The sequence below is a fragment of the Staurois parvus genome, unplaced genomic scaffold (assembly GCF_062004578.1).
Source record: "Staurois parvus isolate SC_StPar_1 unplaced genomic scaffold, SC_StPar_1.0 ptg000126l, whole genome shotgun sequence".
Lineage (NCBI taxonomy): Eukaryota > Metazoa > Chordata > Amphibia > Anura > Ranidae > Staurois > Staurois parvus.
Genome location: NW_028317922.1, coordinates 5551582 through 5570855, shown reverse-complemented (window position 1 = coordinate 5570855; position 19274 = coordinate 5551582). Strand labels below are relative to the sequence as shown.

The 19274-nt window shown below is 42.9% G+C and overlaps 1 protein-coding gene across 1 annotated transcript; it reads left to right on the top strand.

Moving 5' to 3' along the window:
• The first annotated feature begins 1892 nt into the window (after positions 1-1892).
• LOC149467041 (transcription cofactor HES-6-like) lies at positions 1893-17617 on the top strand. The gene is made up of 4 exons (XM_089672376.1): positions 1893-2047; positions 6149-6244; positions 11714-11792; positions 16671-17617. Exons 1-4 carry the CDS (start codon positions 1991-1993, stop codon positions 16985-16987), a joined length of 549 nt encoding a protein of 182 aa, XP_089528502.1. The 5' UTR covers positions 1893-1990; the 3' UTR covers positions 16988-17617.
• Positions 17618-19274: the final 1657 nt, after the last annotated feature.

The window sequence follows — 19274 nt, the reverse complement described above, 5'->3', positions numbered from 1 at the left end:
CAAAGAAGTGTTACATATCTGGTGATGGAGCCTGCAGTGCAGAGGGAGGCCTCTTTTACACCAATGGCTCAGGAGCGTTGGTAAAGTAAAAGGGAGTGCCAGAGCACAGAGTGGCACGCGTGCTTGATAAGACTTCTACTGGTGGATGCTGATGTGTGTCTGGATATGCATGAGCAGCTGATAGATGGCACACTGGCAGAAGAGTAGGAGCTGGATACAGGCTGGGCTTAGTCTTTTGTCAGCACTCTCTCTATGAGCAGCCCATTTCCTGTGGCAAGGGGAGCAGATCAGCACCACAGAGGTCCTTGGGTACCTGTGTACAGGTACGGAAAAGGAAGAGTTAATGCAGAGCATGTATGGAGCCTGCACTAGGTGCCTTAGCTTTGTCCCAGGGTACTGATGGATATGGCACAGATGACCTGTCACCTGCCTGCCCTTTTACATGCCAGCTGTGAGACATCAGGAAGTCAAAAGCAAATCCCAAATCTGAGAGCAGAAGCCCTACAAACAGTCAACATTGGGGAAGACAGCGGTGGAATATATGGGCTGGTAAGTTTTTGTTTCTTAAAATTTAGCAGCTACAATATTTGTAACTGCGGAATTTAAATTTTTTTGTTAACAAGAATGAAATTCTTATTTAAAGTGGTTGTAAAGGCTGAATGTTGTTTTACCTTAACATAATCTTTGCATAAAGGTAAAAAAAAACCTTCTGTATGCAGCTTCCCCCAGCCCACCTTAAACTTAACCTGAGCCCCAACTCAATCCAGGAATGTGCATGAGAGCAGCGACTCTCTTGGCTTCCTCTCTACTCACTGGCCAAGTGAGCCATTAGCTCTTGCTGCTGTCAATCACATGTCAATGAACACACACAGCAGGGCTCAGGATCAAGCCCACATGAGTGCCCATATAGCAAGTGGCTTGCTATTGGGACACTCAGAAGGGGGGAGGACCCAAGAGCACTGGCAGGGGACCTGAGAGGAGAACTGGGGATTCTCTGTGCAAAACCATTGCACAGAGCAGGTAAGTATGACATGTTTGTCATTAGAGGTGTTTTAAGTGGCACCCACACTTCAACAGTGGAAGAACATCACTAAAAGACGAGAGATCAGGATGAACTTCAACGACCATGATGATTGAGAACAATCCACAACATTGCTGCCGTTGTCGATGTGTCATACTGAACAGTCCAGGTAATCCTCATGTGCAATTTGAACATTCACCATGTTGCTGCCAAGTTCATCCCCAGGCTGCAATGGTCTGACTTCCGCACCCTCCCTACTTGCCAGATTTGGTTTCTATGGACTTTGCCCTCTTCCAGATCCAGCTCAAAGGTCGCCTTTTTGATAACATTGCAGAGATTCAGCTTGAATAACAGAAGGTGCTTGACATGCTTTGAAAAGAAGACTTCCAGGACACATTCCAGAAGTGGCAGGAACCCTGGGAGCACTGTATTGCTGTGCAAGGGGACTATTTTGAAGATGATAGTGTGTAATTGTGGATAAATAATGTACTTTCTTGTAAACAGAGCTAGTCTCGAAACTTTTTGATACCACCTTGTACTTGGGTTACAATAGTGCAAGTGAGATTGGTACCTGTGGACAGACGCAGGAGGTAAGATTGTGGTTTCTCTCCTGAATGTGTATCTGTCTGTGTCTCCCATGGCTAAACTGTAAGTGCCACACACTTTTTATTTCAAATTTCATCTGTCATGACACTGATATATAATTAGCACATTCCTGGATGTGATGGGGTTACATTGTAACATGGGTATTTTGGGGAGGGGGGTGAGCTTAACAAAAGACTCTGATCTGGACATCTGTGCCTGGAACCGTTCAATAGAGAAGGAGAAGAGGGAGCAATTCACATGCTAATAGAGTCTTGTATAAAATGCTAGAGCGGGAAAGTGTTGAAGAGGCACAGCAATCAGAGCTCAGGCAGTGTGAGGATAGAGAGGCACAGTGCAGTCACTGCTGAACATCAACACATTGCAATGTCTGCAGGAGCCAAGGACCCCCAGAAACCATCCATGGCCAAACAGGAAAGGAAGGTAAGAGAGGCTCTCCATGGCTTGATATGATCAGGCATATCTCATCCCCAGATATCTTCACAATTCAGGTGCACAGTAATTTAATGTACTATGTAGTTCTATAGCACTCCATGGGGATTCAAAGTGCTTAGAAGGTAGAGAATTTTCATGTACTGTCTTCAGTCAAAGCTGCTGAAAGCTGATTTCTGATTGGTCCCTATGGGTGTCTATACTTAATACTCAATTCAAAGAGTTAACACTATGGAATAAGGATTTTTTATTTAATTTTTTATTTGATTTTGAATAAGGATACTTTATTTAAAAAAGTGATAGTTATTGACAGATGAGATTTGAGAATTACAATTACATGACTAAAAAAAAAGATTCCTGCATGCTAAAACGTAATTGGGTTGGTGACCGTTGTCTAGCAGTGCTGCTGGGAGTTTATCCCCCTCCACAGATACCACTTCTGACATGTCTTGGGATCAGTTATTATAGGTTATAATAGATAAAGGCCCCTGGATGAGCAGAAACCCTGACCTGTACCAAATCACATGAAATGTTTGCAGATTCCCATGTGGAATACCAGTGAGAGCACACACGTGAGAGGTGACAGTCATCCCAGTGTCTGTGCTACTGAATGAAGTGACAGCAGTATGAGACAGGGAGGCTGGTCTGCAACTGAGGAAAGCAACCAATCAGATTCCAGCTGTCATTTTTCTAGTGCAGTTTGGAATAAGTAAATGATCATTTACTTCCTTTAATTTGTTATGTATGCAATAATAAACAGAGACTTGTTCAGACTGAGCATTCTACCAGATTTGGCCAAATCTTCTAATTATTATACAGGTCAGTGATGTCAACAACTGTTCAGCTTTTTCAAAAGAGCTGCATGATACAAGAAATCATTAATTACACAAAATGGCAATTATAGTCAATTTAATTTGTGGCTGTTGGGAAACAACAACAGATCTTGGTACTGACATTTTGCTACATGAGGTCAGTGTAAGGATACATGCACTGTACATTAGAGCACTTTTATATGCACATCTGTTTGTAGTAAAGTGTACTTGGCTGGGGTTTACTTTATACATGATGTCTTATTTGGATTGTGCCAGGCATTGCACTGAGTGTATGAATGAAATGCAGAATGAAAGGTTTCCAGATATAACATCCACCCTGTGCTGAACTGAACCTTGGTTTTCTGTAATTGTCTTCCATATGCACTTCCTGCTACTCCTCACACAGGTGTATGGATGTAGTTGCAAAACAATATGTAAATGGGACATTATGTATATTTATTTTTTTTTTTCCTTTTTTTTTACCTGTTGATCTGACCAGTAAGTCTGTTATTTCCTCTAACAGATCAAGCTGTCCAGAAAAAGAATGGTAACAGGTTTGAGACAAATTGTTAACATTGACAGGGGTGCTTATAATAGTCAAATTTTTATCCCTAAAAGAAAACAAATCTGCTAGTCCCTCTTCCCAGTCTGACAGTGCTGCTGTCCAAAGGTGTCTCCATTGCTCCTCTATCCAGAGTAGAAACACCTTAAAGTGATATTAACTGCTTCCGTCCATCTTATAGCAGAAATACTGCTACAGGGCGGCACGAGTGCGCAAAATCACATATATGTACGTGATTTTACATTTCTGGGTAGGGGGCGTGCACGCACCCTACCCGCACTGCCATTCACGGCCACGGCTGTCAATCACCGGGTCCCGATTTCCGAGGATCTCCAACAGGGAGGAGAACTGTTTTGTTTACTAACAGTCCTCCTCTCTGTCGGCTTGGGCACACTGCTTTGGATGGCTTTTGGACAGCACAGCCATCCAAAGCAGTGTGATTACAGTGAAGCACATTGACACCGCCCCCTAGTAAAACACTCCCAGCACACATTTAACCCTTTGATCGCCCCTCATGTTAACCCCTTCTTGCCTAGTGCCATTAGTACAGTGTGAGTGCTTTTTTTTTTAGCACTGATCACTGTATTGGTGTCACTGGGGATGTCAGTGACACCAAGTCATTTCCCCCCTGTGTCAGAATGTCCACCGCAGTCCCGCTGTAAGTCGCTGATCACCGCCATTACTAGTAAAATTTAAAAAAAAAACATTATATATACCGCCATTTGTAGATGCTATAACTTTCATGTAAACCAATTCATTTACACGTATTGGTATTTTTTTTTAGCAAATACATGTAGCAGAATACATTTTGGCCTAAATTTATGACGAAATTTGATTTTTTAATTTTTTTTTACTGGACATGTTTAATAGCAAAAAGTCAAAAATATTGTTTTTTGCTCAAAATTGTCAAGCTTTTCTTTTTATAGAGCAAAAAGTGCTTCTGCACCCTCCCTCCTGCCGAGTGCCTCCAGAGCAAGCAACTTGCTATAGGGGCATCTGAGGAGGCTCGCTCTGAGCCGCTGCTCTGTGTGTCCATTCACACAATAGAGTGGCTTGCCCCCCAGGGGCGGACTGACCATTTGGAAACTTGGGCACTGCCCGGGGTCAGTAGGGGGCCCCATGAGATGCCCTTGGTACCTTTTTCATAGGCTTTTTTGAGTTTGGACAAGACACAGGGACCCCATGATCCCCTATAGCCCGGGAGCCCCATGAGTTGTCCATCCGCCTTTGCTTGTCCCTGTCCCTGTACTCTCCTCATTGGGTCACTGGCTGTGATTGACAGTAGCAAGAGCCAATGGGGTGGAAGAATCCCCAGAGAGCCGCTGATCTCATGCACATCGCTGGATTGAGATGGGACTCAGGTAAGTATTAGGGGGGCTGGGGATGTTGCTGCACACAGAAGAGTTTTTAATTTCATCTATAGATTGCAAGAAGGTAATAAACCTAGAGCCTTTACAACCACTTTAAGACAGGAAGTTGGTTACTGGCCAGATCACCAGGTGAAAATAAAGGAAATTAAAAAGAAAATAAATGCAGCCACCACATCTAATGATTGGTAAGCTGCAATTTTGCTTTGGGGTTTAATACCACTTTAAAGCCAGTGCTACAGTGTCTTATGGTGTAAAAGGGCCCAGAAGGATTGCCTTCAACATGCAACTTATAGAGCTAAGGTATTCTGTGACCATTTCATTGTGGATTCCAGAGACTTGGTGCATAAACCAATGATGCTTGGGCACTGAATAGTCTGTGACATATGGGTGTCTGATAAGTCTGAGGGGGGCAAACAGACAGTGGCAGGCACTGTACTATACAGTAGAACAGCGGCGTCCTTAGGCAGGTGCGGGGGGTGCAGTCCGGACCGGTTGACACCGACCGCACGGGGTGACACCGGACCCGCTCCACAAAAAGGTAAGTTGTAAAGCAAGCAGACGATCCCCGCAGGATGTACGTGATCCATCCTGCGGGGATCATCGGCTTTCTTTACAACTTACCGTTTCTTGGAGCGGGTCCGGTGTCACCCCGTATAGGTTGCATGCCTACAATCCTGCGGGGATCGTCGGCATGCAATCTATACGGGGTGACACCGGACCCGCTCCAAGAAAAGGTAAGTTGTAAAGAAGGCCGACGATCCCCGCACGATGGATTGGGTCTGAGGATTGAGCATAATGGATCAGAGTCCGATCCATTATGCTCAATCCGATCCATTCTGCGGGGATCGTCGGAGGGGGTGTCACCAAGTGTTACCGCACCGGGTGACACCAACCCTAGGGACAACTCTGCAGTAGAATGTATGCAATATAACATTTTGGTCTATAATGTACAGCAGAGTATATAAAGTATGGAATGTACAACACAGTGTACACAGCAGAATATAGAGTGTACAGCACAGTGTATAACGTGGAGCATTGGGGACTATAGACTGCAAAACAGTGTTCAGAGTTGAGTATACAATATCCAGCACAGTGTAAAGATTTGAGCAGTGTGGATATAGGATGTATATTATGGTGTATAGAGTGGAATAATCAATGTACAGTACATAGAGTGGAGCCATGTAAAGTATAGAATGTACATAACAGTGTAAAGGATGAAATCCTTAGCATATAGAATGTACAGCACAGTGTACAGAATGAAGCAGTATGCAGATAAGTGTACAGTCTACCCATTTTCCTTGAATCTTTGAAATGTTCACATGACCACTCTTTATCATCCTCTTCACAGCTCAGAAAGCCACTTATAGAGCGTAAGAGAAGAGAGAGAATCAATTCCTGCCTGGAACAACTGAAAGAAACTGTAATCCAGGCATTCCATCTTGATGTAAGTATTTTGGGAAGCATTTTGTGCAGGATTCTATACATGTACTACTAATGCATCTAATACATACTGTATGATTTTGTGTATTTACTATATTCCTATTTTTACATTGCCAGCATATTACACAAAGGGAGTGAACCACCATTCAAATCAGTCGTCACAAGAGACACTTGCAATGAAACATGGACAATAATACGCATAAAAGCTGGAGCAACTATTGGCAGCCATACAAATGCATGGAAAAAACATACAAACTTCCAACATGACCCTAGCTGTAAATAAACCAAAGACCTCAGCAATGTACAGCAAGAGTGCTAACCACTGTAGTACCTTGCTGCACATCTGTAATTAGAATTGTGCTACCCTAGACATTGCGGGGGATTTTTACTAAAACTGGAACACACAGAATCTGGTGCAGCTGTGCATGGTAACCAATCAGCTTCTAACTTCAGCTCGTTTAATTAAGCTTCAACAATAAAACCTAGAAGTTCACTGGTTACCATGCACAGCTGCACCAAATTCTGTGACCTCTAGTGTTAGTAAATCTTCCCCACTGTGTCTCATTTTAGAAAGTAATGCCCCTAGAATGTAATCATTTTTAACCAATAAAAAGGTCAATTTCCACAAGTTTTTATACTCTAGACATTGGGCCAGATTTAGGAAAGGTCTAATCAAAAAAAAAATCTGCATGTATTCTGCAAGAAATGTGCAAGCACATTCAAGCCCTCTTCTACTGCAGAATAAATGACGGTTGGTGTTGGGTAAAATAAAGAAGTGTTTGCATCTCTGCCAGGTAGGGAGAATTCAATTCACCTGCTGTATAGTCACTGATAAGGAAATGAGGGGAATCTCTTCAGTGTGAACAGACAGTACAATAAAAGCATTTTTTAGTACAGTGGGTTAGACCCTCTGTCAAGTTTATATCCTTGCTTGTATTCCTGTTGGCAAGATTCCAATATGTTTATATAATTTTGTGACTTTTGTTTCTATTCAGAAGGGACACAGACAGCAATAAAAACCTGACAAATGTTCTAACTCTTACCCACTTTATCCCAATCTGAAAATAGATTTTGGCTGGAATTTCAGTTTGAAGAAGAATCAGTGAACATCATTTTCAGCTTACAGCCATATACACTGCTGTCATAGAAAAGTCATGTTTTAAGTTTGCACACATGATCAGTACAGTTCTTGATGTGACCCGGGGCTATGAGGCTCATTGTCCAGGTATGGATAATAAGCAGTAAATTGGCAATCTGTTGTCATTATAAATGTACCACAGGAGTCCTGTGTTCTTCGCATATACACTGTATTGGCAAAAATATTGGGATGCCTGCCTTTCCACGCACATCAACGTTAATGGCTTCTCAGTCTTAGTCCGTAGGGTTCAATATTGAGTTGGCCCACCCATAGTAGCTATAACAGCTTCAACTCTTCTGGGAAGGCTGCTTATAAGGTTTAGGAATGTGTCTATGGGAATGTTTGACCATTCTTCCAGAAGCACATTTGTGAAGTCAGGCACTGAGAAGGCCTGGCTCTCAGTCTCCGCTCTAATTCATCCCAAAGGCATTCTGTCGGGTTGAGGTCAGGACTCTGTGCAGACCAGTCAAGTTCCTCCACCCCAAACTTGCTCATGCATGTCTTTATGGACCTTGCTTTGTTCATTGGTGCAGAGTCATGTTGGAACAGGAGGGGCCATCACCAAACTCTTCCCACAAAGTTGGGAGCATGAAATTGTCCAAAATGTCTTGGTATGCTGACACCTTAAGAGTTCCCTTCACTGGAATTAAGGAGCCAAGCCCAACCCCTGAAAAACAACCTCACACCATAATCCCCCTTCCACCAAACTTTACACTTGGCACAATGTAGTCAGGCAAGTACCATTCTGGTAACTGCGAAACCCAGACACGTCATCGGATTGCCAGACAGAGAAGCGTGATTTGTCACTCCAGAGAACATGACTCCATTGCTCTAGAGTCCAGTGGCGGCATGTGTCGACGCTGTGCATTGCATTTGGTGATTTAAGGCTTGGATGCAGCTGCTCAGCCATGGAAACCCATCCCATGAAGCTCTCTATGCACTGCTGTAATTCTTCCACTTTGTAATAATACCACTAACAGTTGACCATGGAAAAATTAGTAGCAAGGAAATTTTTACGGATGGACTTATTGCACAGGTGGCAACCTATCACGGTATCACGTTTGAATTCACTGAGCTCCTGAGAGCGACCCATTCATTCACAAATGTTTGTAGAAGCAGTCTGCATGCCTAGGTGCTGGATTTTATACACCTGTGGCCATGGAGGCGATTGGAACACTTAAATACAATGATTTGGAGGGCTGTCCCAATACTTTTGGCAATATAGTGTTTGAGTCTATTTTTAGGGAAGCACAGTAGGAGCTCTCTTCCATAGCAGTCAGGCAAATATTCAAATATTCAGAAACACACCAGTTTTTTTTTATTAAAACATATTTGTTAAATACACTGTTCACATATAGAAATAATTACTTATTCTACACACATTTTTGAAGTGATTTTTTTATTACAGTGGTTATGTTAATCACTGTTAGAAGTGGTTTGCTGGTTTTACTGTAGAAAGGTCTCACATTCTGGCAGAGCCACTTTGATTAATAGCTTTGCTATTAATAAATTAATAAAATCAATCGATCAGTACATCATTTGTTTTTTTTCATGTTTTAACTGTCCTCATACAGAAGTGAAGGATACAGTCATGTCAAAAAGTACATCCCATAGATACTGTTGGAAAAATGTCATCATATCAAAAACAGAGACTGGCAGGCTGTTATGCAAAACACCTCCAAAAAGTAATTTCTGATGCCAAGGATGTACTTACTTTTTTTCACAGTACAACATTACATCTATTGATATTTTTATGGAATAGATGATTGAAAAGGAAATGTTTAAAGGATAAATTCACATTCTGGAGCATGTTACAAATTACAACCATATTTAGGGTGTAATGTGTAACCTGCTCCAGACCTGCCCCGAACATCCCCAATCCCTCCTCCCTGTGACCACTGTCACAATTCAAAAACGGCGTGGCTGTGTCATTCATTCATAGTTCTGAGAATGAATGAACTACAAGTACCGTCTGCCACAGTGGCAGACAGCATGTGGTTCTCAATGAACTCCTGAGGTTCCTGGTCAGTGCCCCCATAGTTCATTGATTCTTCCTGGACTTCAGTAACTGTCTGCCCATATGGGAGGTACTGGCTGACAGCTATGCAAGTCTGCAGGAGCCTGACATTGCACCCATTATCTGGTGATCGTAGGTTCAACACTCTGCAGGCTTCTAAGAAAATAATAATAAATGCATATTGTTTTTACCTGAAAAAAATGTGAATTATTTTTTTTAAAGTGAACTTAGCATTCAATTCAAGTATATCCTCTTTATCCATAGGTTCTGTTTAAATAAAGATACAATGTTTGTTTGTTCATATATGTTAAAAAAATGCAACCGTTTCAATGGGGTGTACTTACATTTTCACATGGCTGTATCATTCATCTCAACTAAATAAACATCTCTTTGATCTTACTTTTAGGCCTCAATCAGATGGGTGAATAGGCAGCTGCATTTGTATGCTGATAAACACCGCCTCTAGGCCAATTTACACTGCTAGACCCAGTAGTGCTCTTCGCTATGGTGGCATACAAACTGGATGATTACCTGCAGCCAGAAGCACTGTCCCTGGATGCAAACTGTGTGTGTCCAGGGCTGGTCAGAGTACCTAACCATATGTAACTGATCAGAAGTGCTGTTACATATGGTTAGTGCTGTGTACAGTGGCAATGCTAGCCATTGATTTGTACAGGATACTGGCTGCAGCTGTTCACACACACTGCATGCAGACAGTTTCTCCAACGGCAAGAACCTCTGATTCTCAACAGTGGCTATATGCACCCACCCTTGTGAATGAAACCTTAATGTTTACAGCAGCCCTGAAGAGAGTGTGTGTTCCAGATGACATAGGATTAAACTGAAAGAGGGACTAATTAGGCATTAAGCTTGAGCAAAGTAAATAAGATGAAGCTGTGTCAAACGTGAATACCCAATTATGTGCAAGGGAAATAAAAAATACACATTTGGATGATTGAAATGAACACAGATCACCTTTAAAAAGAGGAAAAAATCTGCTCCTTCACTAAATCATCCCAACTGTATGCCATGTTGAGTTTAGAAATAACAATGTGCTAGTACATTGTTAATTAAGACATACTTTAAACTATTTTAACTTCGCTTTTAAATACTGTACAGAGTGCATGACCCTCCATGGTAGGTTATCCATAGCCTAGTCCTATGGTGCTTTGAACCAGTAACAAAATTATTATTATTATACAAGATTTATATAGTGCCAACAATTTGCTCAGCGCTTTACAATATAACAGGAAACAATACAGCAACAATACAGTTCAATACAAGAGGGTTAGGAGGGCCCTGCTTCTTGGAGCTTACAATCTAAGAGGGAGGGGCTAGTGGTACAAAAGGTAGTAACTGTGGGGGATGGACTGGTAAGAGTAGTAGAAGATTCCATTATTAGCTGAGGGCAGGATAGGCTTCCCTGAAGAGATAGGTTTTCAGAGATCGCCTAGTGAGCAGAGTAGGCGATAATCTGATAAAGTGGGATAGAGAGTTCCAGAGGATGGGGGAAGCTCTGGAGAAGTTCTGGAGATGAGCATGGGAGGAGGAGACAAGGGAGCTAGAGAGCAGGAGGTCATGCGAGGAGCGGAGAGTACGGTTTGGGTGATATTTGGAGACAAGATTGGTGATGTAATTCAGGGCAGAGTTATAAATGGCTTTATATGTTATTGTTAATGTTTTGAATTTTATTCATTGGGCAATGAGAAGTCAGTGGAGAGATTGGCAGAGAGGGGTGTCAGATATGGAACGGTTAGTAAGGTGGATAAGTTTGGCAGCAGCATTCATGATAGACTGAAGAGGGGATAGCCTGCGATGAGGTAGGCCAATGAGGAGGGAGTTACAATAGTCAAGGTGAGAGATAACCAGGGAGTGAATAAGTTGCTTAGTAGTTTCCGAGGTTAGGAACAGTCGTATCTTGGAGATGTTGCGGAGGTGAAGTCTGCAAGATTTGGACAGTGATTGGATTTGGGGCTGAAAGGACAGATGGGAGTCTAGGATTACACCTAGTACCCTGGCATGAAGGAAGGAACTGATGGTTGTATTATTGATCTTGATGGAGAAGTCAGGGGAGGGGGCACGGACTGGAGGGAATACTAAGAGCTCAGTTTTGGAAAGATTGAGTTTGAGGAAGTGGAGTGACACCCATGCCGATATGTCACTTAGTAGGTTAGTAATGCGAGAGGAGACTGAGAGGGTGAGGTGAGGAGTAGAAAGATAGATTTGTGTGTCATCAGCATAGAGATGGTACTTAAAGCCATGGGAGTTTATCAAGTGACCAAGACTGACATTGCCTCTACTGTGCATTGTCTTTTCAGCAGTCCAAGTTGGAGAAAGCAGACATTCTGGAGATGACAGTGAGACATCTGGAAAACATTCAGAGGAGCAGAAGCTCAGGTGAGAGGCTAGTCATGAGTATTCAGCATTTTTCTTTTCTGTCCCTAGAGGGAGCTCTGCAACAACTAAAGACAGCTCTAAAATCAGCTACCAGTGGCTAGACCAAAGTGATGGTGTTCATAATCATGTTCTTTCCTCTGTCCTATACACAGTTACATCCTCCTGCAGGCAGGAAGGACAATTCAAACATTTCCTCTTCTGTGTAGTATGAATTGCCGCATTCCACTCTTGGTATTGCATAGCGTGAATTGTGCTAATGGGGCACATAAAGTCACATTCACATTTCATATGTGCAATGGAGTCTTGCTCCACTAGGTGTCAACATTTCAATGTCACTATTGCTCTACAGAAGGTATTCCTAGACTTTGTTCCTCTGTGTACAATCATAAACCAGACCTGGGAAACTTAAAGGGTAACTCCATTTTTGTGGGAACAAAATAGCAAATAAAAAAGATAATATGGCATATACAATTGCAGCACAAGTCATATTGTAATTGAATGTTATTAAAAATTACCTTTCCTTTTCAATCAGCAGCTCTGCAATTTTCTGATTTTCCTAGAAGTCTGCACTAAGATACAAATCAGATTTCAGGCATTCCCTGAAAAAAAATGACATTTTTGGTGAGATACTCTTGAAGGGAAATACTTTCTGACCCTTGGTTCACATCTGTGGTGCCGCTGCGGGACCCGCACCCATACCTGTAGCCGCACCACCCGCACAGAGGAATGCGGGACTCTCAGGCAGGTGTCATTAATTCTAATGGCATGCTGCCCGCACTGGAAATCGCAACTGTACTAGAAACCTCAGTTCTTGTGCTGGCTGTGATTTCCCAAGTAGAGCAGGGACTTCTTCCCTGTGAATCGCAGGGCACAGGACATGCACATATGTGAACCAGGGGTAAAGGGATGCAGACCCTGCAATTTTTCTCATTAAAGCCCTGCAAGTGCATAATTGATAATTAGGAACCACTAGCATTCTCATTCACTCTACACATGGACACAGACAAACATCCATCTCTTTTTTTTCAGAATAACAAGAGGTAGGACTCTGGAACAAAGAGTGTTAAAATCCCTGCAAGTATACAGATCACCCAGAGCAGAATATTTGTTTTTCTCTTTGTTTCTTTCAAAAGTGGAGTTACACTTTAAAGGGTTAGTTCACTTTTACAAAAAAACTGTCTATGCAGATAAGGAACATCTGTAGATAACAAACTGTGCAGGTTTGATGAATGCCCTTGCTATAGGTGTAGGCCATTTACACACGTCATGAAGCATGACTTGAAAAACGTCTAGGACGTTGCTAAGAGAAGCTTAGTGTTAACACTCCCCTTCACCATCACAGCAGAGAGCTCTTTCTCTGATGCAAACCACCTCATATTTGCTTTCTCGCCTCTGATGTAGTAGCTCTGAGCTCAGCATTTGTGAGCCTACTCCTGTGATGAGGAAGGTAAAGAGTAATAACTGGGCCTCACTTAGCAATGTCCTGGGAGTTTTCCAGTCAGGCTTCACAAGGTACGTAAATGGCCTTCACTTATAGTAAGGGTATTATTCAACTTTAGTCAAACCCTTTAAAGAAGTCTCTGAGGGAGATAGGGGTGTCAGGTGTAGCTTCAGTTGTAGAGAGCAATATTCATTAGGTGGATAGAAGCAGCAAATTTAAAGGGTTGATTATGTGTGCGGGGCAAAATATTGCAGTTTTTATGGGGTTGAATTAACCACTTGCCTACCAGGCACTTATACCCCCTTCCTTACCAGGCCAATTTTCAGCTTTCAGCGCTGCCGCACTTTGATTGACAATTGCGCGGTCATGCAACATTGTACCCATATGAAATTTTGATCATTTTTTTCTCACAAATAGAGCTTTCTTTTGGTGGTATTTAATCGCCACTGGGCACTTTACTTTTTGCGCTATAAATTAAAAAAAGTGCAAAAAATTTGAAAAAAAAAAAAAAGTTTATTTGTTTCTTTTATAAAATTTTTCAAACAGGTATTTTTTCTCCTTCACTGATTTGCGTTGATGAGGCGGCACTGATGGGCACTGATAGGCGGCACTGATGGGCACTGATAGGCAGCACTAAAGGGCACTGATAGGCAGTACTAATGAGGTGGCACGGATAGGCAGCACTGATAGACAGCACTAATTAGGGGTCACGGATAGGCGGCACTGATATGCAGCACTGATAGGCGGCACTGATAGGTGACACTGATGATGGGTACTGATAGACGGCACTGACTGGCATCACTTCTGGGCACTGACTGGCGGCACTGACTGGCACAACCCCTGGGCACTGACTGGTGGCACTGACTGGCAGCACTGGTGGGTGGCACTGGTGGACAGCACTGGTGGGTGGGCACAGGTGGGTGGCACTGGTGGGCACAGGTGGGTGGCGCTGGTGGGCACAGGTGGGTGGGCACAGGTGGGTGGCACTGCTGGGCACATGTAGGTGGCACTGCTGGGCACAGGTAGGTGGCACTGCAGAGTGGCACAGGTGGGGCACTGCTGGGCACAGGTGGGGGCACTGCTGGGAATGGGTGGGCGGGGCTAGTGGGCGCACAGCTGATCGGAACTTGCGGGGGTCACTGCTGGGCACCGATCATCAGGGCACTGATCATCAGTGCCCTGATGATCGGTGCCGATCCCCGCTCTGACAACTGCCGGTTCTCGGCAGTACTTTCCTCACGATCTGACAGCGTGAGGAAAGTGCAGCCGAGAACCGGCACTTGCATTTTCCTGTGATCAGCGTGTCATTGGACACCGCTGATCACGTGGTAAAATGCCGGTGGGATCGGCCTTTCACCACATCTCGTGATCAGCTGTGTCCGTAGGACACAGCGATCACGGAGATCGCCGGGTGCGCGCCCCCTGGGGCGCGCAGGAGAGCGCGTTCTGGGAGGACGTCATATGACGTCCACTCAGAACTGGCCGGCCGCGGTGAAGCCGTCATTCGGCTATGCGCGGTCGGCAAGTGGTTAATATTGACAGGTTTGCAGAGGATTCAATTATAGTAAAATAGTCTTCTAAAGAAACATCACTGGCTCAATGATATGTAGGCAAAAAACTGACAATATATGCACTATAAACAAGCAATTATAGCAATACCTGGGTAGAAAATATTTTAGTCATGAAAATATGCAGAAATCGAACAGGCAATTGCTACAAAACATGGGAACAAATGGATAATTGTTAGACATTATGTGGAAAACAAACAGGCAATCTGTAAAATAACATAAAATTAGTGCAGCGCTAAAAGTAGTGATATTAAGAAAGATATAAGTCCACTGAAAAGTCTTGGTATTGGACGTGTCCAGTGACAAATGAGGATTCAAAATTGGTGATCCGTGTGGAAACGGCTGAAAAACGCACTTACCAGAAGCAAGACACATAAACGCAGTGTGCATCTAGAGCTCATGGATCCTCAATCCAGAAGGGGATAAAGCTGGTCCAGTTACAGGAATGGTGGATCCCTCCTCTGTGGATGCAGCAACAGATCCTCCTCTCCCCAATAAGGTGTAGGATTCCAAGATCAGGATTCTGCAAGCAAAAGCTCCTCAGGGGAGTTTTAGGGAAGGACACCCATAGTGTAGTAGGTTATAAAAAGCAGCTTTATTAAAAATTATAGTATCCAATTCAAAGTAGGCAGGTATCATAAAGATGTGTCAGCAAGACAAACTAACCCTGACACTCTGAATAATGGCCGCCGGGCCTCCACGTGGCTCCGGCGGCGTAGCGTCTTGACGTCCAGGCTCCTCCTTACGCGTTACGTGCGCACGCACATCTTCAGAGGTATGGAACCATTGGCGTGATGACGCGAATAGGCGCATATATATAAGCATAATGACGCATACGCGGTTGTGTATGCGCCAGTGTGCAATAACTAAGGCGCATGTGCGTGGCTCCGTCTTCCATTTTAATGGAGCTCAAAGACACAGGATAGAAGGGCAAGAATGCCCTATAATTGACAGATGAATGTCAATGAAGACAAGTTCAACAACGGTGTGAAATACACCTATTTGAAAGACAATCTGATTCAGATCTATATAAAAAATATAAAATAGGCGCGATAGCGCCAATGTGTTGAACTTATTCCAATTAAGTAGTATAATTTGAGTATGTGTATATACATGCGTCATTATATCTTTAAAATACATGGGCAACAAACAGGCAGTCATTACAATACTTGGGGAAAAAAACAGGCAATCCCTACAATAAAGAGGCAACAAACAAGCAGTCCTTTCAATACATGGACAATAAACAAGGAATCCTTACAATAAATGGGCTACAAAAAGGCAATCTTTACAATACATGGGCAACAAATGGGCATTCCATACAGTGCATATGCAACAAATGAGCAATTTTCACAATACTTAGGCAACAACAAAATTTCCCACCTTAAAGTAGATACTTTACAGTGTCTGATTACCACCTATATGCTGTAAAAATCAGCACATATCCCACCCAGCTGTAATGCCAGCATTTATTGAGGACATTATCTTCTGCAAATCATCAACAGGAACTAATCGAGGCCCATGCTTCCTCTGGTATCTAATACTGGTAATTGACTATAGTTTGTGTAAATTGAACAGCAGTGCATTTCTGTATAGTGATGCTCATCCCTATATTGAGGGCAACTCCCATCAGTGGTGTATGCCCCATACTTAGGGAATCACAACTCTAGTGGCATCTCCATAGCACTGAACTTTCATCCCTCAGGAGTCATGACCAAACTAGGGGTCAAGAAACCAACAATGAACCAGTAAGGAGATCAAACTCTGGCCCATTCTATGCAAAATTGAAACATGTCTGGACTTCTGAACTACTGCTTTTTATGCTGGTGATGAGTGATTTTTCATTTTATACTCTGTACTGTGTTCTTTTAGGAGAAGGCTCTCAGTGTGTGGAATCCCAGCAGAGATTCAGTACAGGATACATCCAATGTATGCATGAACTCCACAACCTGCTTCTTAACTGTGACTGGATGGACCAAGCTCTTGGTGCACGTCTTCTCAACCATCTGCTGAAATCCCTTCCTAGGGTCAAGGATGCCAGCCCTGAGCTGCCCATAAGCTGTGAGGAGAGTGCTGGGAGGACCATGTCACCAGCTCTGAAGCCTGATCCTGACCCGGAGCCACATACTAATGTCCTGAAAAAACATTGTCCCCTTGTGGGCTCTCTGCAAATGTGGAGGCCCTGGTAGTCATACCACCTCAGTTGTCATAGTGCACACTTGGGTAACCCATAGGCAGACTCGCTCTGCTCACCTCTGTCTCCTTAATATATATTCACTATCGCTGTGTATGTCCTACATCTCCTGCAGTTACACTGGGTGTAGGAGCAGAGAGTGATGCTGCTGTCCGTCCTAGCGTTTCTTATGTATCAATATGTATCTTATAGATATGCTTTGTTTAACACATTGAGGTGCACACCCCTTTAGGTGTACTAAAGACCCAGTGCTTCTGGCTGGAGCCCCATGTATGTAGCCTGCATTGTAGAAGGCTTCTTCTCCCACTATTTATTACAGATCTCTTCATGTAACATTTCTATTCATTTAAAATATTTACACTCTCTTATTACAAATTAAATATAATATATACAGTAAGTATTTCTGGTAAAGCTTATTATTACCCAACAGCTGACTTTGCTACATTTTTATGTTATTTATATGAATTAAGTGTTTTTGGACTGTGTGTAGATCTATAACTAAAGTACAACACAACTGTTTTCAGATTCTTTATTTTAGTTTTATATATGACAATACATTGTGTAAATACAAGTAGCTGAGGAAAATGGAAATCATTATGACATTAAAGCAGTATTAACCTCCCTAGTGGAATGATATGTCAGTATTTCTGTGCTCGAAGCAGTACATTGGTTTCAATGGAAATATGTTGCTTTTTTATTGTAGGCCTGTAATTCGTAAGAATAACTCACTGAAATCTGTTTAAACAAGAGTCTAGTAGATATCCTGGGTGCAATAAAGTTTAATACATAAAATCATAGATTATAATATAATAAATAATTATAAAAATAATAATAAATTAAATAATGTAATCAAATCAAACACACAGAACTCTGTCCAAACAATATTATATAGACACTGCATATTCTAGAAAACATCACGGGTGTGCAGGGGCAGACTGACAACTCATGGGGCCCCCAGGCAATAGGGGATCATGGGGCCCCTGTGTTCTTGCCCAAACTCAAAAAAGCCTATGAAAAAGGTACCAGGGTCATCTCATGGGGCCCCCTACTGACCCCTGGCCCTTGGGTAGCGCCCGAGTTTCCAAATGGTCAGTCCGCCCCTGCGGGTGTGGTATATTTCGAAACACAGGACTGCACAAAGTCCGACATCGCAATCAGGACAGTGGAACCTCGTTTCCTTGCGGATTTTTTTTCCACTCTCATCTCGCCGAGAGCAACATACCACACACATCCGTGTAGGTGCTGCTTTTTTTTGGGTTGGTGAAATGTGGTCTATAAAGTGACGTCCAGTCAGCCGTTCTGGGTTGAAAACTCCCACAGCACGTTGCCCGGATCTACCCACAGACACTGATGGTGTTTGGTGTTTGTGGAAGATGGATTCCGCCACTTTCCAGATAAAGTCCGCATGAACCACAGGCTTGCCACTGTTTTTGCAGAACAGAATATAGATATTCCACAAGCACTGTTCCAGAAGATGCCGGAAAATCTTTTTGTAATATTTCCTCTGCTGCTTTCTCATCGCTGGATAGAATGTCATAGCTTGGTCAGCTCTGTCGACACCTCCCATGGTGCTATTGTAGTCAATAACTACCTGCGGCTTCGGAATGTTTTTCCCACCTTTTGATTGTACCATCACTGTGGAGGCATTCTGAATGGTACTCATTAGGCACACATCCTTCTTGTCCCGCCATCTCAGTGCCATCATTTTGCCTTTCTGCCAGGCAACTATTTCTCAAGGCTTCAGTTTGTTTTTTGCAAAGATCGATGGCATTTTGCGCCGGTTAGCCCTAACGGTTCCATATGCATCCGTTTTGTGCTGCAGAAGAACCTCATAAAGTTCTGGCGAGGTGTAGAAATTGTCCTTTGTTAGACAGTAGCCTTGGTTTAGCAGAGGCTCAATCAGTGACAGGATGGATGATGTTGCCATTTTATATTTACTGTACTTGGGATCAAATTTTGTTCCTTTCCTGGTGTAAATAATTGTGTTCCATATGTAGCCGGTAGAGGATTCACACAGCAGGTAGGATTTGACACCAAATCGTGCTCTCTTGGATGCGATATATTGGATCCAGCTGAGCCTTTCTTTGTAGGCCATTAGACTTTCATCCATGCTAATATCTATCTCTGGCACATAGCTCTGCTGGAAATTTCTGACAATTATTTGGGAGACTTCCCAAATTTTTTTTAGCTTGGGAGTTGGATGAGTTGTTTCGTCAAAATCCTCATTGTTTGTGAAGTGCAAAAATTTCATGATAAGTGAAAAGCCTTACTCCGACATGACT